General features: G+C 41.7%; 1 protein-coding gene across 1 annotated transcript in view; it reads right to left on the bottom strand.

The window, feature by feature from the left end:
- Positions 1-22,500, bottom strand: part of LOC132817350 (adenylate cyclase type 10-like) — a 187,519-nt gene that overhangs the window by 134,866 nt on the left and 30,153 nt on the right. The window contains exons 11-12 of the mRNA XM_060827758.1: positions 16,866-17,055; positions 6,494-6,549 (exon numbers count right to left, since the gene is read on the bottom strand). Of these exons, the coding sequence (XP_060683741.1) occupies positions 6,494-6,549; positions 16,866-17,055 (246 nt within the window). The remainder of the gene's footprint in view (positions 1-6,493; positions 6,550-16,865; positions 17,056-22,500) is intronic.

Raw genomic sequence — 22,500 nt, 5'->3', positions numbered from 1 at the left:
ATTCCTTGACTGATGACAGTTCCTCAACTTTATTAATGACTACTCCCCTTAGACTTTGAGACATGGCCATTTGATTAAGCTTGCTGCATAAGCTGCTGACACATGCTGCAGGTGGGACACTGATGTAGAGCAGTGCTGTAAAGCTACATGTCAGCCTCTTTGAATGATCATCACTTGCAAACCAGACAGGCTACCTGGCCTTATGTCTCTAATAAAAAGTGAGGCAGGCCAAAGTACTACGAGACTGTAAGTTCTAAATGATGTGGCAATATGAAGAAAGGAAAGGCAAGATAGAGCTGCTGAGAGAATCCATGTCTGTGCATAGTTAGTGAGCACTAGCTCAGCAAGTCAAGAATCCTGAGATGCACTCTACTCTGCTGCATGAAGTGGGTGCCTGTCCCTGGACACAAAGTATCCTGACATCATCATTACAAGCAAAGTGTCCATGTGCTCTAATATTAAAGTAGTGAACTGTAGTGTACATGATTGACAGATGTGCCAAGATGGTGTGGCGATGCTGATGCCTCCATCTGATGCTGATCTCCACGGATGAAGGATGCAAGATGTTGCTGCCAATGGAACAAGCTGGGATTTGTTGGAACTGCTGGCTGCAATGGATGCTTGAAAGAGCAAACGTGATTTTGAGCTGCCAGGTATCCAATCTGACATACAAGCCTGAATTGTCACCATTTTCCCTTCACTGTCAAGGAAAATAGCAAACTGCAAGTAAAGGAGGTGATATTACATAAAGAGGTAAATGCTTGCATATAGATCTCTTGTCGCTTATTAGTACAATTCTTGCTTCGCTCTTCAACTTGGGTGGAAAATTGGACTTCTTTTTCTGAACAGCAAGAATCCAATTTCCCGTTTTCATGATATTTTCCCAACATATACAACACTTCCCACATTGTTCAGGGGCTGGAAAGATTTGACTCCATAAGTTAACCTTTAGGTACCCATTCCTCTAGCACCCAGCTACTCTGTGGGCCACAGAAAGAGATCTTTTAAGGAGGTTTACAAGTACTGAAGACTTTTTAAGTATTTCTCTAGAAGCACGCATTTGTTTCTTAATCATTTAAAGATAAACAAGTGCTGAGTCTAGCTTCTGGAAAAACATATTTCGCTATATACTGATCAAACATTGATGTGAGCCAATGGATATCTATGCTCAGTAATGGAACAGACCAGAAAGCTCTGAAAATGTTCTATGGTGTGGGTAACTCAAACCCTCTATATTATTACCAGCAAATAATTTAGAACATTTTTCAAATTACACAACTACTGTCAAAATAATCCACAGAAGTTTCAACAAAGGTTCTCCTAGTCAGTCGCTGTAAATTTGGTGTAAGACTGGCAAAATCCACAGAAAGTGCAGAACCTTGCTAGAGGAAGAGCATATCGGAAATCATACATGAATCCCCCATTATTTTCATAGAATCCCTACAGTGTGGAAACAGGCCCTTTGGCCCAACAGGTCCACACCAATCCTCCGAAGAGTAACCCACCTAGACCCAATTCCCTACCCTATTATCCTATACTTACCTTTGACCAATGGGCAATTTAGTATGTCCAATTCACCTAATCTGCCCATCTTTGGATTGTGGGAAAAAGCCCACACAGACACAGGGAGAATGTGCAAACTCCAGACAGACATTCACCTGAGGCTGGACTCGAACCCATGCCTGGCGCTATGAGGCAGCAGTGCTAACCACTGAGCCATGATTTTCCATTCATTAATTTTCTGAATCTAACAGATAGAGAACTATGGGAACGTTCTTGCAATTCCTCAGTAAATAGTTGTCAGTAAATAGAATTAAGCAGAAAATGATTGTACCTCAAACACTGGATCTCAATTATTTTTCCAATTACTGTATATAACTGTAAAGACTAAGCCCAGCTCATTTACAAGATGATTGTATTGTGACATTCTGAAGCCAATGCATTTTGCAATTTGGTATTTCAAGATTATCCCATCATTTCTTCTGTTTATTTTCAATAATATTTCTTGGAGATCCTAATTTGGTGTCAGTAAATTAAAAATTAGTATCAATATGAAAATTAAAGGGATAGCTTTACCATAAGCTATGGTGGTTGACGCCACCATTAATGTTTTCCTTTTGAACAGTGTCAGTTACAAATTATATTCAAAGTATGCATTTGTCAACTTGTCCCGATATTAAAACATTACTAGCACAGAAGAGTTCAGCTGGAGAAATATTCATGTAAATATTCATGCTATAAGTTATTCTTTCCTTTTTAAATTTCAAAAAGTTTGGATGTATGGCTGAAATCGCAATACAAGTTCATCTGTATGTCAAACCAGAGTTTGCTAATTGAACATAAATATAATAAACAAAGGACAGAAAACATTACAGCACATTACAATCCCTTCAGCCCACTAAGATTGAGCCAACACATGATGCCTTTCCAAAATAAAAACCTTTTGCCTGTACATGGTGCGACTCTGTCTATTCCCTGCCTACATATCCATCTGTCACATTGTCTCTGAAACATTGTTATTATATTTACCTCCACCACTTCCTCTGGCAGCTCATTCCAGGCCCTTACCACCCTCTATGTTTAAAAAAACTGCTTCTCACATCCCCTTTAAACTTTCCCCCTTTTACCTTCGACCTATATAACTGTCATTTTTTCTTGGGAAAAACATTCTATCCATTCTGTACATGCCTCGCATAATTTTGTAAACTTCTATCAGGTTGCTTCTCATTCTCTGACATTCAAATGAAAGCAGCCAAGTTTGTCCAAACTCTCCTCATAGCTAATACCCTCCAAACCTGGAAACATCACGGCATTCCCTTTCCAAAGCCTCCACATCCTTCTGCTAGTGTGGTAATCAGAACTGTACACAATATTCCAAATGTGGCCTAAATAATGTTTTACACAGCTGCAACATGACTTTCCAACTAATGAAGGTAAACGTTCCTTCTTGACTACCTTCTTGACCACTTTATCCACTTGTGTTGCAACTTTCAGAGAAATGAACTTGGTCTTACTATATAGACATCTACTGGCCTGCCCTTATCAATCATTTCTGTCATTTTGTCAAAAAGCTCAATCAAATTTGTGAGATACGACCTTTCCCACACAAAGCCATGCTGTCTATCATTAATAAGTCCAAATTCTATCCCTAAGAATAATGAGTAAATCCTATCTCCAATAATATCTTTACCACTGACATAAGGCTCACCAGCCTCTAATTCCCTGAGTTATCTCTGTTGCTCTTCTTAAACAAAGGAACAATGTTGGCTCCTGTGACTAAAGAGGATACAAACATTTCATACAAGACACCAGCAATTTCCTCACCTGCTTCACTCAGCATTCTTGGATACACTCCATCAGGCCCTGGGCACTTGTCTACCTTCAACCTTTTCAGAACACCCAACACCTTTTTGTATTGGCATGCCTGAGAAATTCAACAAGTTCTTCTCTAAACTCACCATCCACCATGTCCTCTCCTTTGGAATACTGATGCAAAGTATTCATTAAGAACTTCATCCATTTGCGCCAACTCCATGCATAAATTTCCTCCTTTGTCCTTGAGTGAACCTACCTATTCCCTAGCTACTGTTTTGATCCTTATATATGTATAAAGAACACCTTGAGATTTTCCTTAAATCTGTTTTCCTAGACATTTCTTGGCCATTTTATTCCTCCTATTTCCTTTGAGTTCCTTCCTGCTATCTTTGTATTATTTGAGGGCTTTGCCTGTCTTCAGTTTCCTAAACCTTATGCATGCTTTCTTTTCCTTTGTGACTTCACTCTCAATTTGTCTGGTCATCCAAGATTCCCAAATCTTGACAACCTTATTCTTTATTTTCACAGAAACATTCTGGTCCTGAACACTAAATAACTGGCCTTTAAAAGATTCCCACATTCCGGGTCTGGATTACCCTCAAACAGCCACCTCCAATTCAGTTTCCCCAGTTCTTCCCTAATATTCCCCCAATTTAGTTCTTTCATCCAAGGACTACTCTTATCCTTATCCATAAGTAACTTAAAACTTCATAATTATGGTCACTATTCCCAGAATACTCCCCAATGAAACTTCAATCAATTGGCCTGGCACATTTCCCAATACCAGGTCTAGTGTGACTCCTTCTCTAACTGAACTTCTTACGTATTATTTCAAAAAACATCCTGAATACACCTAACAAATTTTCCCCCATCTAAGCCCCTGGCATTAAGGGAGTCCCAGCCGATATTAGAGTCATGCTGGAAAAACACAGCAGGTCAGGCAGCATTTGATGAAAGGCTTTTGCCCAAACCGTCGATTTCCTTGCTCCTCGGATGCTGCCTGACCTGCTGTGCTATCCCAGCACCACTCTAATCTAGACTCTGATCTCCAGCATCTGCAGTCCTCACTTTTGACTAAGGGAGTCCCAGTCAATATAGGGGAAGTTAAAATCACCCACAACAACAACACTGTTGTTTTTACATTTTTCCATAATCTGTCCATATATCTGTTCCTCTATCACCCACTGGGTATTTACGCGCTTGTAGTAGAATCCCATCATAGTGACTGTATGCTTCCTATTCCTGAGCTCTACCCATATAGCCTCACTGGATGAGTCCTAAAAAGATGTCTCCTCTCAGTTCAGCTGTGGTTCTCCCTTAGCAGTACTGCAACACTCTCAAATCTGTTATATCCCTCTGTATCTCTCTCAGAGACATCCGTAACCCTGACACCAGGGAGGCAATACTCCATCTTGTAGTCATGCTTGCGGCCACAGAAATACCTGTATGCATTTCTGACTATAGAATTCCCCATCATAAAGTCATACAGTCATAGAGATGTACAGCATGGAAATAGATCCTTTGGTCCAACCGAGCCATGCCAACCAGATATTCCAACCCAATCTAGTCACTACTGCTCAGCTATACTTCGACCCTATCTATTGCACCTCAGAGCCAGTCGTGATACTATTGATCTGCTGCTGCAGCTGATGCTTTCCCTTGAAAGAACATGCCCACAATAGTATCTAAAATAAAAAAGCTGGCCACAGGGGATTCCTGCACTGCCTGTCCACACTTATTTGTCTTTCTGGTGATCACTCAACTTTTTTCTGTCTGTGTAGCCCAAACTGGTAGTGAGACCAACTCATTAAACATTCTATTCTCAACATTCTCAGCATCATGAATGCTCCAGTGAGTCCATCTGCAGCTCCAAATGCTCCACTGGATGTGTCCCTGATTTCCCACATATTGTAGGAGGAACAGTCCACAGGACTGAGTGCCCCCGCCATTGTGAACCTTATCAACTAAATCAACCTTATCAATTATAAAAAATAATCCATTAACTGGCTTCATAAACAATACAACAATTTATTTCTCTGTCGCATACTTAGTGATACCCTAAAAGTCAACTTCCAAATGTATTATCATATAGTCCCTACAGTGTGGAAAGAGGCCATTAAACCCATTGAGTCTGCACTGACCCTCGAAAAAGGATCCCACCCAGACTAAACCTCCTGCCTAATCGCTGTACTGACCTGCATATCCCTAGACGTTGTGAACATAGTTCTTTGAAAGTTGCGTCACAGGTGGACAAGATGGTTAAGAAGGTGCTTAGCATGTTTGCCTTCATTGCTCAGGCCATTGTATTTTGGAGTTGGGATGTCAGGTTGTGGTTGTACAGGACATTGGTGAGGCAACTTTTGAAGTATTGTGTATAGTTCTGGCCGCCCTGCTAGAGAAAGTCTATTATTAAATTGGAGAGGGTTCAGAAAAGATTTACCAGAACGTTGCTGGGACTGGAGGGTTTGAGTTCAAAGGAAAGGCTGGATAGGCTGGGATTCTTTTCACTGGAACATAGGAGGTTGAGAGGTAACTTTATGGAGGTTTATACAACTATTAGGAATATAGCTAAGGAATAGCAAAAGTAGTTTTGCCCGGGAGAATAAGTTCAAAGCTAGCGGCATAAGTTTAAGGCGAGAGGAGAAAGATTTAAAATGGACCAGATGGACAATGTTTCTACACAGAGGATGCTTCTTATGTGGAATGAACTGCCAGAGGAAGTGGCAGATGCAGGTACAGTTACAACATTTACAAGATACTTGGACAGGTACATGGGTAGGAAAGGTTTTGAGGGATATGGGCCAAATGCAGATAAGTGGGACTGTTTGGAAGCTCAGTTGGCATTGATGAGTTGGTCTGAAGGGTCTGTTTCTGTGCTGTATGACTCTGTGACAATTTTGCATTTACCTAACTTGCACATGTTTGGACTGTGGGAGAAAACCAGAGCACCCGGAAGAAACATGCACAGACACAGGGGAGAATGCGCAAACTCCACACAGTCACCCAAAGTGAAATTGAACCTGGATCCTTGGTGCTGTGAGGCAGCAGTGCTAGTCACTGAGCTCACTTTATAATTGCCCCCCTCACCATTACTGAGAACAGATTTTATATTCCAGATTTATTACATCATATGAAATGGTACATTTATGATTCCCCAGTATGATTAATGTAAACTCACCTAAAAGTGGATAATCTTCCTCCTTTTCAACAGTAATTCGAGGTTTCCCAAGTATTCTGAGGAAAGAGTCTAGATATGATCTCTAAGCCAATTAATACATAAACTTCAAGCTAAAGCTATGGATTAAAATAGAAAACCACTACATATAAATTCAACTGTACCAGTGACAAGTTCATTGTACACTCCACTAATATTGACTCAAGTGACACATAATGTTCTACCTTATTATTACAAAAATATAGGTGAGCTACCCATATTACTCATTTGTTCAGGATGGGGGGGTGGAAAGAGCTGTAATTGTGTATTTAGAGCCCATTGAAATGGCAATCAGAACCTTTGCAATTGTCAAGATTTACTCTAAAATATAGGAACAATAAATCCCCTGAACTCTTGAATTGGGTCTGCCAGTTTAAAACAGAGGATGCTCAAGATTGGTTACAATTGGACAAAATGATTTGATTTGATTTATTATTGTCACGTACCGTGATACAATGACAAGTATTATTTTGTGCGCAATCCAAGCAAACCATACCTTATTTCAAAGTAATAGAACAGAATATTGAATATTGTATTACAGCTGCAGAAGAGGTGCACAGAAACTTTAAATATGAGAGGTCCATTCAAAACTCTAATAACAGCGGGGAAACTGTTTTTGAATCTTGCTTTCCCAAGACAGCGGGAAGTGTAGGCAGAGTCAATGGGTTCAAGGCTGGTTTGCAGGATGGACTGGGCTGTGTTCACAATCCTTCATAATTTCTTGTGATCTTGGCCAGAGCAGTTGCTATACTAAGCTGAGATGCATATGGATAGAATGTTTTCTGTGGTACATCTATAAAGAATGGTGAGTCCTTGCAGACATGCTGAATTTCCTTAGCCTTCTGAGGAAGTAGAGACATTGGTGTGCTTTCTTAACTGTAGTGTTGATGTGGACGGACCAGAACAGACTGTTGGTGATATTTGCACCTGTAAATTTGAAGCTATTGCCCAGCTCAATTTCAGCATGACTGATACAGAAGGGGTGTGTCCTCCACTCTGCTTTCATTATGTCAATGACCAACTCCCTCATTTTTCTGACATTGAGGGAGAGATTGTTGTCTTTACACCTTTCCACTAGGTTCTCTATCTCTTTCCTGTACTGCCTCATCATTGTTTAAGACCTGACCACTACGGTGATGTCATCAGTAAACTTGTAAATGGGGTTAAAGGTGAATTTGACCACACAATGATAAGTGTATGAGTGCTAAAGACAACTACCTACTTTCTATTTTATATCATTGTCATTTTGACCATGTGAGTGAAACTACTTTTTCTTTTAATTCATTTGTGGATATGGGTGTCTCTAGCTGTCCAACACTTATTGCCATCTCTACTCACCTTTGAGAAGATGGTGTTGAGCTCCCTTCTTGAACTGCTGCAGTCCACCTGCTCTGAAACATTATCCATTTGTCGTACAATTGAAACTACACTGGTTCTGAAACCCTTTTTATGAGACTTTGCCTGCTTTGAGACATTGCTAAAGACAACTGCTTACTTTCCATTTTATATCAATGACATTTTGCCCATGTTAGTGAAACTACTTTTTCTTTTAACTCATTTGTGGGATATGGGTGTCGCTGGCTGGCCAGCACTTACTGCCAGCACTTACAGGAGCAATACTGATATAATGACCACTGCAGAAGCCAAGCTGTAACACCGTGAGTGGAATTTTCCCACCACTGAGTGACGTGAAATCTGGAAATATTAGATGCCATCAGCAGTAAGGAGATTCCTAACGAGAGCAGAAATTCTGAGTCTCTGGTTATATTGGCCAAGTGCTGGCAAATGGGACTAGACTAATTTAGGATAGCTGGTTGGCGAGGTCGAGATGGACCGAAGGGTGTGTTTCCATGCTGTAAGTTGTTAGTGAGAGGCAAGAGGTCAGTTTGAATCCATTAGCATGCATTAACATCTCACTGTTACCCGTAGTTAATGTCACCTCTTTACGTGCTGTTTCCCATTCTCCCACCCATTGGATGGAAACTCGATGGGCAGCATGTCCTAATATGAAAGTCTGAGTGGATACCTGGCAATGCCAGTTTGCTCCTCTGGGTCTCCACCTTGGAAAGCATGCAACTGCCTGCAGCCCATCCACAGATATTGGCACTGAACAAGTGCTAGTGTCACTACAACCTCGTGACACATCTTCGATTCAAGTACAGTATCGTCCACACCTCAATGTTGTACTTTGAAGCACACCATCACCTCTCAATGCAATGCTTCTGTCAGGACTCCATACACATAGTGAAAAGCAACCAGCTCAAGGATTCAGTGAGGATATGGCTTAGGGCAGTTTACATCTACTTGGGTGCTCACAGCATCTCTGCCTTTTTGAACTTTGCCCATGCAGCTAGAGGTTAAAGACTTACAGTATTCTGTCTTTAGTACAGTATTTAGCATAGACATAAACCAGGCAAATTCTCAATGCTGTCAGCAGCCATCAGTCAAGGGAGTGGACATGTTGCTGTATGGCACTGTGTAATTTCACACCTGCATCAAGTGGGTGTAAGGTGGTGAGATATACCAGGTGACAGGACAGAAAGCATAGAGATTATGCAGGGTTCTTGGAGTGGGGTGAAGGAAGATACGGCATGCAATAGTAAGCGTGATAGACATGAGGCTTGGTGGGAGTTTTGTGAGGTCAAACAAATACAGAGTGAGTGTGAACTAGCAGAGAGAAGGTAGTGGTACCACTACTAATCAGTATAGAGGAAATAAGGACTTCTTCCTGCATGAAGAGGTGCTCTCCAGAAACAGGTCTGACCAGGTAGATATCTAAGACCAGGCCAGCCAAGTCTGCTGTTGCCATCTCCTCTGGCAGCACTAAGAGAAGAGGAAGGACGGCTCTTCTCTACAGCCCCCTCACCCCTTTGTGGTGCCTATTTTCTTCTGTCCAATATATCTGGGACAATTCAATTGAACCATTCCGGGCTCTGGACTGACAATGTTTCACTTGGAGCACTGTTGGGCTTTAGAAATGATGCTCAGACCAGAAATCCTGGCAGTGAAGGTACTTCTGCTGACAGAGACTGCTATACTGGTATGGGAACACATATCAGCCTTTTCCAAGTTTAACTACACTGAGAATGGAAGGCGAATTTGAAATTTTCAGTTCCTCTCTCTCCCTCCTGCTTATAGTACATGACAGTAGTCTATAAGGCAGCCACAACACAGCATGGCATGGTGGCTCAGTGGTTAGCACTGCTGCCTCATAGTGCCAGGGACCTGTGTTCAATTCCAGTCTCAGGTGACTGTGTGGAGTTTGCACATTCTCTCTATGTCTGTGTGGGTTTCCTCCCACAATCTGAAGATGTGCAGATTAAGTAAATTGGTCATGCCAAATTGCCCATTGTGTATAGGTGCATTAGTAAGGGGTAAATTTAGGGGAATTGGTCTGGGTGGGTTACTCTTTGGAGAGTTGGTGTGCACTTGTTGGGCTGATTGGCCTGTTTCCACACTGTGGGGATTCTAAGAACACCTTCATAATCCTATTCTTGAACTTTTCAGAGTCAAAACTATATTTTAAAAAGCCCAACAGTTAATGAGCAACTTGAAATTCTGAACTAGCATTAACCAGTAAGTAGTACACCATGCCTTGAACTGTCTTGGTGAAGGGTATACCCTATCATTTGGTGTCAGGAGTCACTGAGCTAGTTTAGTATATGACAGAATAAATATTAAGACAAAGAAACTTCAAAAAAGCAACAAAAATGCTGATTCAAGTACTTTATTCATTATATCAGAAGTTCTAGTGCACACTCCTAATACTAAAGGTGACTATCATTCTGAAAATAAAGATGAAAGCATCTATTTATTGTACTAACAAATCTCTAATCCATCATATGGTATCAGGTAACAAACAGTCCTGGTACTTTTCCTTTGCATCAAGAAACTAAATGATTTCATGGCAGGGAATTATAGAATTCCCTACAATGTGGAAGTAGACCATTCTGCCCATTGAGTATGCACCTACCCTCCCCAGAGCATCCGACCCAGACCCAAACCCCTGCCCAATAATCCTGCATTTCCCATGGCTAACCCATTTAACCTATATGACATGAGCAAACTTATCATAGACAATCGACCTAACCTGCACATCTTTGGTCTGAGAGAGGAAACCGGAGCACCCAGAGGAAAACCACACAGACACAGGGAGAACATGCAAACTGCACACAGACAGCTGCATGAGGGCAGAATTGAGCCTGGGTCCCCGCCACTGTGAGGCAGCAATGCTAACCACTGAGCCACCATGCCACCCGTCATCGTCCCCACTCTACAAATGCAATGTCAAGACTTGTCATCATTGTTTTCAAACTCACAAATTCTGGGCTGGCAGTCCAGCACCACAATTACCTGCTACCATAGATGATAATAACTCTGCAAGATTGACAATATCTATAGGTACAGAAACTGAGTTAATGTTTCAAGTCCAATTTGACCATTATCATAGAAGTTTGTTTTAAATCATTCGCTCTTTGCATTTATTTGATATAGTTTTAGAAGAACTCACTGCCTAAAATGTGAACACGGTCTAATCATAAATGGTAAAGAAAACATCACTGATGAAATAAAACAGATATACATTGGAGCAATAGTTAGCCACATGGCTCTTTTATCATCTTCCACCAATCTAAAAGGTCATGACTAATCTGATCTTGACTTTCACTGCACCTACTTAGCTGCCTCCAAAAAACCTGGACTCCAATGCCATTTAAAAAACTATCTCAGCCTTGAATATATTCAATATCTCAACCTCCAAAACTCTCTGGATTCACAACTCTCTTAAAAAAGAATTCCTTATCACTTCTATCTTAAATGGATTATCCCTTATTCTGAAATGGTGTGCTCTAATTTTAGATGCCCATGAGGAAACACCCTCTCAGCATCTACTCTGACACGTCCCTTTCAAAATTTTATGGGCATGAATAATATCAGTAATTAATATCAATACACGTGCTGCAAGATTTTCCTATTTTTATACTCCAGAACCCCTGCATTAAAGACCAACATTTCATTTGTCTTCCAAATTCATTGCTATATCCAAATATTAGCTTTCTTGTAATTCAAGAAAGATTCCCAGATACCCCTATCCTGCAGGATTCTGCAGTTTCTCTCCATTTAACATAGAACACAGAACACAGAACATTATAGCGCAGTACAGGCCCTTCAGCCCTTGATGTTACGCCGACCTGTCATACCAATCTGAAGCCCATCTGACCTACACTATTCCATGTACGTCCATATACCTGTCCAATGACGACTTAAATGTACTTAAGTTGGCAAATCTACTACCGTTGCAGGCAAAGCATTCCATACCCTTACTACTCAGAGTAAAGAAACTACCTCTGACATCTGTCCTATATCTATCACCCCGCAGTTTAAAGCTCTGCCCCCTCGTGCTCGCCGTCACCACACTTGGAAAAAGGCTCACCCTGTACACCCTATCTAACCCTCTGATTATCTTATATGTCTCTATTAAATCACCTTTCAACCTTCTTCTCTCTAACAAAAATAGCCTCAAGTCCCTCAGCCTTTTCTCATGAGACCTTCCCTCCATATTAGGCAACATCCTAGTAATCTCCTCTGCACCCTTTCCAAAGCTTCCACATCCTTCTTATAATGCGGTGACCAGAACTGTACACAGCACTCCAAGTGCGGCCGCACCAGAGTTTTGTGCAGCTGTAGCATAACCTCACGGTTCCAGAACTCGATCCCTCTATTAATAAAAGCTAAAACACTGTATGCCTTTATAACAACCCTGTCAACCTGGGTGGCAACTTTTAAGGATCTGTGTACCTGGACACCGAGATCTCTCTGCTCACCTACAAGAATCTTACCATTAGCCCAGTACTTTTGCATTCCGGTTACTCCGAGCAAAGTGAATCACCTCACACTTGTCCGCATTAACCTCCATTTGCCACCTCTCAGCCCAGCTCTGCAGCTTATCTATGTCTCTCTGTAACCTACAACAACCTTCGTCACTATCCACAACTCCACTGACCTTAGTGCCGTCTGCAAATTTACTAACCCACCCTTCTACGTCCTCATCCAAGTCGTTTATAAAAATGACGAACAGTAGTGGACCCAACACCGACCCTTGCAGTACACCACTCGTAACTGGACTCTAGGGTGAAAATTTTCCATCAACCACCACCCTCTGTCTTCTTTCAGCAAGCCAATTACTGATCCAAACTGCTATATCTCCCACAATCCCATTCTTCCGCATTTTGTACAATAGCCTACTGTGGGGAACCTTATCAAACGCTTTGCTGAAATCCATATACACCACATCAATTGGGTTACTCTCATCTACCTGTTTGGTCACCTTCTCAAAGAACTCAATAAGGTTATTGAGGCACGACCTACCCTTCACAAAACCGTGCTGACTATCCCTAATCAAATTATTCTTTTCTAGATGATTATAAATCCTATCTCTTATAACCTTTTCCAACACTTTACCAACAACTGAAGTAGGGCTTACTGGTCTGTAATTTCCTGGGTTGTCTCTACTCCCCTTCTTGAACAGGGGAACCACATTTACTATCCTCCAGTCTTCTGGCACTATTCCTGTAGACAATGACGATTTAAATATCAATGCCAAAGGCTCAGCAATCTCCTCCCTGGCTTCCCAGAGCATCATAGGATAAATCCCATCCGGCCCAGAGGACTTATCTATTTTCACACTCTGCAGGATTTCTTATACCTCTTCCTTGTGAACCTCAATCACACCTAATCTAGTAGCCTGTATCTCAGTAATCTCTTTGACAACATTGTCGTTTTCTAGAGTGAATACTGTCGAAAAATATTCATTAAGAGCTTCCCCTATCTCTCCCTATCTTCCCACACACAACTTCCCGCTACTATCCTTGATTGGCCCTAACCTTACTCTCGGCATTCTTTTATTCCTTAAATACCTATAGAAAGCCTTAAGGTTTAGCCTGATCCTATCCACCAACAACTTCTCATGTCTCCTCCTGGCTCTTCTGAGCTCTCTCTTTAGGTCTTTCCTGGCTACCTTGTAATCCTCAAGTGCCCTAATTGAGCCTTCACATCTCATGGCCTGCTGCACCTTTCCAGCAACACATTTTCAGCTCTGATCTCCAGCATCTGCAGTCCTCACTTTCTCCTTCACATCTCATCGTAACATGACCAGAGATTCCACTTTCTTCGTAAACCATGGCGGCCGCGCTCTACACCTTCCTCCCTGCCTAACAGGTACATACTTATCTCAGACACACAGTAGCTTTTCCTTGAATAAGCTCCACATTTCTAATGTGCCTATCCCCTGCAGTTTCCTTCCCGATCCTATGCTTCCTAAATCTTGCCTAATCGCATCATAATTGCCTTTCCCCCAGTTGTAACTCTTGCCCAGTGGTATACACCTATCCCTTTCTATGACTAAAGTAAACATAACAGAATTGTGATTGCTATCACCAAAGTGCTTACCTACTTCCAAGTTGAACACGTAGCCGGGCTCATTACCCAGTACCAAATCTAATGTGGCTTTGCCCCTTCTTGGCCTGTCTACATATTGTGTCAGGAAGCTCTCCTGCACACACTGGACAAAAACTGACCCATCTATAGTATTCGTACTATCATGTTCCCAGTCAATATTTGGAAAGTTGAAGTCCCCCATGACAACTACCATGTCTCTCTCACTCCTATCGAGAATTATCTTTGCTATCCTTTCCTCTGCATCTTTGGAATTATTTGGAGGCCTATAGAAAACCCCCAACAGGGTGACCTCTCCTTTCCTGTTTCCAACCTCAGCCCATACTACCTCAGTTGATGAGTTCCCAAACATCCTTTCTGCAACTGTAATACTGTCCTTGACCAACAATGCCACACCGCCCCCTCTTTTACCATCTTCTCTGTTCTTACTGAAACATCTAAATCCTGGAACCTGCAACAACCATTCCTGCCCCTGCACTATCTATGGCCACTACATCAAAGTCCCAGGTACCAACCCATGCTGCAAGTGTCTTATTCACTTCTATTCTTCCTGTTAAAATGGATAACCACATATTTTTACACATTACACTGCATCTAACCAATGTTTTGCACATCCACTTAACCTATTGATATTTGTTACATTCCAAAATGGACCAGGAGTCCAAAGTATTAAACAGCAGGAACTTTATTTTTCAGATTCCCTACAGCATGGAAACAGCCCCTTTGGCCCAACAAGTCCACACCGACCCTCCGAAGAGTAACCCACCCAGGCTCATTCACGTCACTTTCCATGCAGATATGTACACGAATGGTATGCATCTACACCAAATGCATCTAATGACTCTTAGCTTGCTTTCTTAGCATTCATTCACTTTGCACAGTATTGAAGGTCGCAATCCTCTATATCTTTCATATTGCTTTCTCAGGGTACATTCATGGACTTCAGCACTGATTTTGATGCTGCCACCCTCTGTGTGGGTCACATTACTTTCCTTCTTGCTCGGCATCTTTAGTGCTCAGTAACAAGATACCAGCCTCTGTGGCTTGTATTGCTTTTAGCACTGATGGTCGCAGGCAGCTTGTCTCAGTGAGGAAGATTGAGAAGTCAAGGGGCAGACATGTCAGCGCATTGTACAGCATAGCGTTCCATCAACACTCAATTGCAGCATATGCCAGCAGTGTTCAAGACAAATGTGCTTCAAGTAAATGGCCATGTGTGGAAGTCAAAAGGACACAATCCTTAGTGGTCAGTCGGGGTACCACCAGCATCAGTCAAGAAGCTATTGTAATCCAGTCTAGGGAGTTGGCTAGAGTCAGTCAGGTACTTAGTCCTACCAAAGTCCAGGGATCCACATACTAGCAGATTGGGCCACAGACCCTCCTGCGAATCAAGTGGAACCAACCTGGCACTTGCAGGCAGTTTAGCTAGGTGCTGTGAAGGCATCAGGTTGAGGGTTGGCCAGCTTTTCCTGCAGTGAGACAAAATGGGGAATGATTGAGTCTGATGGAAATGGATGGAGAACATTTGTGGTGATTCAGGAATAGCAGAGAGGGTGAGGTGACCCTTGCAAATGAGGAAGATATGGAGAGAAAGGTGAGTAGTTTGGGAGGGTGAGGTAGGTGAGAAGTCATGATTTGATTTGATGTATTCAATAGTTAGACTGGTACCCATGAATCTTAGTGAGAGACTCTGACAGTGGTAAAGTAAGAGAAAGTGCTGGTCCTGAGTGTGAGGTCCCAGAGAGAAGATCATGGCACTTACACTTGTGGAGTATAGAAAATCATTGACCGTCTGATTTCATCCAAGGCACACCATTGATCCAGGTTGCAATTTGGATTGATTTTTGGTGGCATGCAGGAAAAGAGATTGCCCTTGTCTCCACCAACCCATCCACCTACACCTCCAGGTCCTTGTTCACAAATTGAAGAAGGATATTTCCTTCCCCCTGAGCTATGCCCTCAGAAATAAGGGTAAAGCATCACAGTGTGAGAACCAGTTCCAGGATTGGTGCTGAAAAGGAATGTGCTGTGAAAACGGTGCCAGCAGTTTGAACACCTGAAGGTTCCAGTAATGGTGAGCACATCAACTTTTCCAGCTTTGCAATATCACTGAAAGGTTCCCAACAGTCCAAGTATGTTGTTACTGAGTTGAAGAGCAGCAGGTTCCATTAAAAAAGGTGCTCTGAGCCATGGTGGAACAGACACCATGAATGTCACTCAACAAAAAAAAACTTCTGCTGGAAATGGAAATGGCTTATTTGGACAATTATCTTGTGTGGTAACATTTTATCTGGTCACTTACTGAAGTCTTTTGGAAAGGCAATCACACTACCTGCTGGATAAAGAAGTACATTAAACATGATGTAAGTTAGGATATAGACAGCAGGGCTTTTGATGGAACTCAGCTATCTAGAAGGTGAAGGTGGTGGAATTATCAAATCTGAAGATAATAAAACCATGTTGGCTGGGCTGAGACAGATTAAGGCCAGACACATTAGTGATCAGAGTAAATAGTCTCGATGGTACAGACATGATATAGCAAAACCTAAGCTCAGGGTCACCTGTGAACAAAGTTATCCTGAACTAATTTTGAATATTTTAAAATGCCTGCGAAACATTTATGTTGCTACTTGATTTAATTACCACTTTGACATTGTTCTCAGGGTCAGCTGTAGATATTTGTATACAGTATATTTTAGTCCTCAGGGATAGTTTTTATTCTATATATATTTCACAGCTCCTCTAACTATTGAATCTGTCTTTTAAATATTTCTGTAGCACTAAGTAAAAACCATGGAACTCTCATTGTTTAATGGCTAAAACAATGCCAATAAGTTTCTTAGTAGACAGACATTCACATTATATTTCAGAAATTGTTACTTACTTTTGGTGCTTTTTGGAGAGGTACTGGTAAATGGTACCTGGATTTGCCACACCTTTCATAGATCGTTTGGGAAGTTCTATAAAGTATGAAGCTGGCATCTTGGCATGATAATGTGTCTCTTCATCACAGGAAACCACACCAGGATAGTGCATCATCAGTCGTGCTGCCAAGTTTACCTTCCGGCCAATCACTTTAAATTAGAAATAACAAAAGAAAGGTTTAATTTGTATTTGAGAAGGAAATGGATATAACTCTGGAGGCTAAAGCCACCAAGCAGCGAGGGCTTATTGGCCAATTTGCCTACTCATTCCCCTTTATTTTATGTTTTGACATTTGTAAAAGAAAGAGTTTAAAGTAATGATGACTGTAACACCTCACAGCATATTTAACTGATTGGTACATTCTGATAATCACTTTGCTTTCATGGTACATATAAATGAAGACATGTACTGTTTGTAGTAAGAATATTTGTGTGCATAGATATTAAATATTGTTTTATTGCCCATAAAAAAGGGAAATGAATTAGTTATGAACCAGTTCTAGGTCTAGGTTTTCCAGGGAGCCACATTCATTGCTGCAAAGGAGTGTCAGATTGTATGTAACAGAACACCAGATGAAGAGAATTTGATAAATTGGCAACATGGCAAGGTGGTTGTAAGACAAATAACTCAGAAATAACTCCACAAAGACCAGTATCTCATCACCAAGTCACCCTTTATTTACATGCAGAGTCCTTGACACTGATCCAGTTCCCTCACTGTCACCTCTTAGAGTGAACAGAACCTCTGATATTCTTGTTTACATCCCCTGATTTGACCAGATTAACCGCCCCAGTCAGGGAACTCATATTCAGCCAAATCCACCTGGCTGACTTGGTTACAGTCACTACATCCCTCACCCTCGGAGTCCGAGGACAGAGACCAGTTCTTTTGTTTGCAGCTCCTGCTGGGGAGTTTTAGACTGGGTTGGCTTCCTACAACTTTGCCTCTGATGCTGGGCAGTGTGTAACACACAGCAGCTTTCCTTTTGCATCTGGATCTTCATGGAAAGAAACTAATTCTCCTCTTCAGGCAGCAGACGCATCGAGGTGGCTGCTGTGTCCCTTTCAGATTCCGAGGTATTTTTAACACTTGATGGACAGGAAGAACCCAAGGTTTCCAGAATAGTTGGAAAGGCAATCGAGGAGCTGGGCACCATTTGTAAGTTTGCACCTTTCATATGGTCCATCTTGTACAGGACCATTGCACCTACCTAAACTTTATACGTCGCTGGACCTGGTCTTGTGTCGAGCATGCCTCTTAGTCATGCAAGGTCATTTCATGGTTCATACATCAAACTTTGTCCCCTGAAGTGAAGTAAACTGTTTCTCTTGCTCAGCAGAGTCTAGTGTCTGGCATCGGCACTCCTGACGTCATTTCACCTTGCCCCGGCCCCATCCAGGTCAAGAAGATCAGAATTAACCTAGTGCAGAGTCTTCTCCCCATTAGCAATTACACTGGAGCTATCACTGTAATCGCACGAGGAGTAGTCCTATTATCAAATAGGAAACTAGACCGTTTGGTATCTTGTGGAGCTTAGGGTATTTCTTTAAGCTTATCTTCAAAGTTTAGACTGCTCTTTTTACCAGACTTTGTATGATGGATGGTATGAGGGTATCCTTATATGACAAATACCATTTTCCTTTAGGAAATGCACAAATTCCTTGCTGGTAAACGGTGGCTAATTACCTATGCCTGACAACTCTGGGAATCATTTATTGCAAAAGATGCATGTAATTTTTCTATCATCATCCAGTGTTCAATGAATGAACTCTATCATGTCCAGCCACCTTGAGTGGGCTTCCAAAATGACTAAGAACATTGAGCCCATGAAAGGACCTGCATAATCACTATGTAACCGAGTCCAGGCCATTCCTAGATTTGTGGGCAGAGCTGCTGATGGTTATTTTTGTCCTTGATAACACTCTGAGCATTGCCCCACCAGCACGGCTGTGTCTGCATCCAATCCTGGCTACCAGACATAACTTTGCACCAAAATCATCATTTTGGAACCTCTGGATGATCTTGGTAGAATTCAGCCAGTATCTGGCGGCGACCTATGCTTGAGATATGACTCTTGCTAGCCATAACAATATGCATTCCTCTACTGTGATCTGGGTCTAAAAATGGTTCAATTCTGGTTGTGATGGCCCTTTGGTTCCCGTATCACCACCAGCTGTTTCAGATTTGCCAGCACCAGGCCTTTCTGCATCAAACGTCTGATATTGTCAGCTGTGACTGGATATGTGATCAGAACATTTAAAACCATTATGGACTGTTGCAGTGGCAGTACAACCAGTGGTTTATGCAACTACATTTGCTATGTGGACTCCCAGATGATGTTCCAACTTGTAATTATATGCACTTCGTATTAGAATCCACCACTGAATTTGGTCTGAAGCTATGGGTGGCACTGCTTTGTCCCCTTTAAGTAGACTTAGCAGGGGTTTGTGGTCTGTGATTATTACAAATTTACATCCATAAAGGTATTGGTGGACCTTTCTGACTACAAATATGACTGTAAAAAATGAGGTCTGCAGATGCTGGAGATCACAGCTGCAAATGTGTTGCTGGTCAAAGCACAGCAGGTTAGGCAGCATCTCAGGAATAGAGAATTCAACGTTTCGAGCATAAGCCCTTCATCAGGAATATTCCTGATGAAGGGCTTATGCTCGAAACGTTGAATTCTCTATTCCTGAGATGCTGCCTAACCTGCTGTGCTTTGACCAGCAACACATTTGCAGCTACAAATATGACTGCCAAATCTTCCTTCTCTATCTGAGCATATTTACACTCAGCATTAACCAAAATCATGGATGCATATGCTATCGGGCATTCCTCTCCATTGGGCCACTTATGAACTAATACTACCCCGATGCTGTAAGGGGAAACATTACATGTCAATGCTCAATCTTGTTTGGGATCATAATGTGCCAATATCTTGGATAGCTGTTTTATCACTTGGCTCTGTGACTATTTCCAGGGCTGACCCTTTTTAAAGAGTTGTTGCAAAGGTGCTAGGATTGAAGCCAGGTTATGCATGAATTTTCCAGATTATTTCACCACCGCAAGGCAAGACCTAGGCTCCAGTGGAGACATGGGAGTCAGGGCACCATTGTTTGTAACCCGGTCCTGTCGACTCCATCGACCATATATAGGTCATTGGGGTTCGTACATTTTTCCCTTCCAGCAAGACCAATCCCATAGCACATCAGGTGGCTTAGCTATACAGGAGGGAAGGAATTAGACTGGAAGAATAGTAGTGTTAAGGGATTTTTTTTCAGTTAGGGGAACAGATAGGCATTTCTGCTGCTATCAACATACAAGGTGGTAGGCTGTATTCCTACTCCTGGGTTCAAAGATATCACAGAGTGACTGCAGAATATTCTTTGGGAGACAGTGATCAGTCAGAGATTGTGGTCCATGCTGGTGTTAATAACAAAAATATGAACGGGCCCTCAAAATTTAGGGAGTTAGATAGAAAATTAGCAAGTGGGATCTCAAAATTAGTAATCTTTGGATTATTTCCAGTGCCACTTGCAAGCAAGTATAGAAATAAGAGGATAAAACAGATGAATATGTGGCTGAAAAGATAGTGCAGGAGGGAGGGTTTTAGATTCAGGTGCACTGGAAATAGCCCTAAGGGAAATGACATCTGTGCAAACTGGAGGGGTTGCATTTGAACAGAGATGGGACTGAGTTCCTTGAGGGGTGTTTTGCTAGTACTGTTGGCAAAGGCTTAAACAAGCCAGCTGTATGGCATGTTTGAAGTCCAGTTGGTGCAACCACAACACTGGAAACTACATGCATAGCATGTTTATGAAAGTGATCACACCAAAGTCTAGGGGTATGCAGGTATAATGGGTGACCACTAGGCAGTCCAAGATAACTAGAAAGTTAATTCCAGAGTTCCTTGGGATAATTTTGCTCACTAATTGATTTCCTGCTCTGGTTACTACTGATTCCTCTCAGAGGAGTGGGGCGGCTTGGAGCAGCACAGTGGTTCAATGGTTAGCACTGCTGCTGCCTCACAGCACTAAGGACTCAGGTTCGATTCCAACATCAGGCGACTGTCTGTGTGGAGTGTGCACATTCTCCCCACGTCTGCGTGGGTTTCCTCCGGGTGCTCCAGTTTCCTCCCACCATCCAAAGACGTGCAGGTTAGGTGAATTGGCCAAGCTAAATTGTCCACAGTGTTCAGGGATGTGTAGGTTAGGCGCATTAGTCAGCAGTAAACATGGAATGGGTCTGGGTGGATTGCTCTTCGGAGGGTCGGTATGGACTTGTTGGGCTGAAGGGCATGTTTCCACACTGTAGGGAATCCAAGTTCGAAGTTCTAAATCAGCTGATTTGTGACAACCAAGAGAGAATATTAGAGAGGAATACCAGCATGCCCAAAATACCTGCAGAGATAGATAGCACTAATACAGAGACTAGAAAGTCAATAGATGAAGTCAGAGTAAGGGAGAAAGTAATGAAGTCTAGAGATACTGGTTGTCCTGGTTTTTCATTTGAAGAAAGGTTAAAACAGAAGTACTGAGCGGTCTGCTCAAGGCCAATAAAGTAAGCAACTTGTGAAGCCTTGAGATTTTATTATAAGTTAGAATAATATAAGCAGCCTAATTGGTGGGGTCAAACTACTACAGAACCAGAATTTTGAATTTTAACTTTCAGCAGTTGCTGGGACCTTGCAGCTGGATGTGGAAGTTCTAATTGCTCTCTCTGTTACAGCTAAAAGCTGAGGTTCTCTTCCAAACGCTAAAATTGCATGTGAGGCAGTCTATTGTATAGAATTTTCCTTTGCCAAGGGTATGTTTATGGGATATAACTATATTGGAATGGTTATTTGTTAGTAGTTAATACATATATGATTTTGTTAAGCATTTCAATAGAGTTACATGTAAGCCAATTTTTTATTTTAATTTTATTTTGTCTATATTTTAATCATAGTGAAAAAATAAAGTATGTCTTGCTTTAAGTTGGGTAGTTTTACTAATTGAATTGTATCTGGAACACAACACTTAATACTTACCTTTAAAATAAGAAAACATTAGGTGCTAGGCTATCTTCTTAGTATATTTTGAGGAGGTTTTGTCTGCTCCATGACACCAATTAGGATTGGTAACTTATAGATGCAGTAATATGAGTTTGCGGCAATAACAGATAACCCTGGTTTAAGAAAGGGCAGTTCTGAGTTTTTAATATTCAATAGTCAATAGACAATAGGTACAGGAGTAGGCCATTCTGCCCTTTGAGCCAACACCACCATTCAATATGATCATGGCTGATCATCCTCAATCAGTATCCTGTTTTTGCCTTATCCCCATAACCCTTGATTCCACTATCCTTAAGAGCTCTATCCAACTCTTTCTTGAAAGTATCCAGAGACTTGGCTTCCACAGCCTTCTGGGGCAGAGCATTCCCAGACATAAGGTGTTCAGGAAAGATGAGAAAGGAAAAAAATGAAGCAGAGGGGTGCTAGTATTGGTTAAGGGAGGATTCCAATGTGAAAAGAAATTCATATCCCAAAGGGTTCAAAGACAGAATTAATATGGCTAGAGTTAATGAAGATAAAGAATGCAATTATATTTCTCAGT

The sequence above is a fragment of the Hemiscyllium ocellatum genome, chromosome 7, assembly GCF_020745735.1.
Source record: "Hemiscyllium ocellatum isolate sHemOce1 chromosome 7, sHemOce1.pat.X.cur, whole genome shotgun sequence".
Lineage (NCBI taxonomy): Eukaryota > Metazoa > Chordata > Chondrichthyes > Orectolobiformes > Hemiscylliidae > Hemiscyllium > Hemiscyllium ocellatum.
Note: the sequence above shows the minus strand (reverse complement) of the source record. Positions and strands in the feature narration are given on the sequence as shown.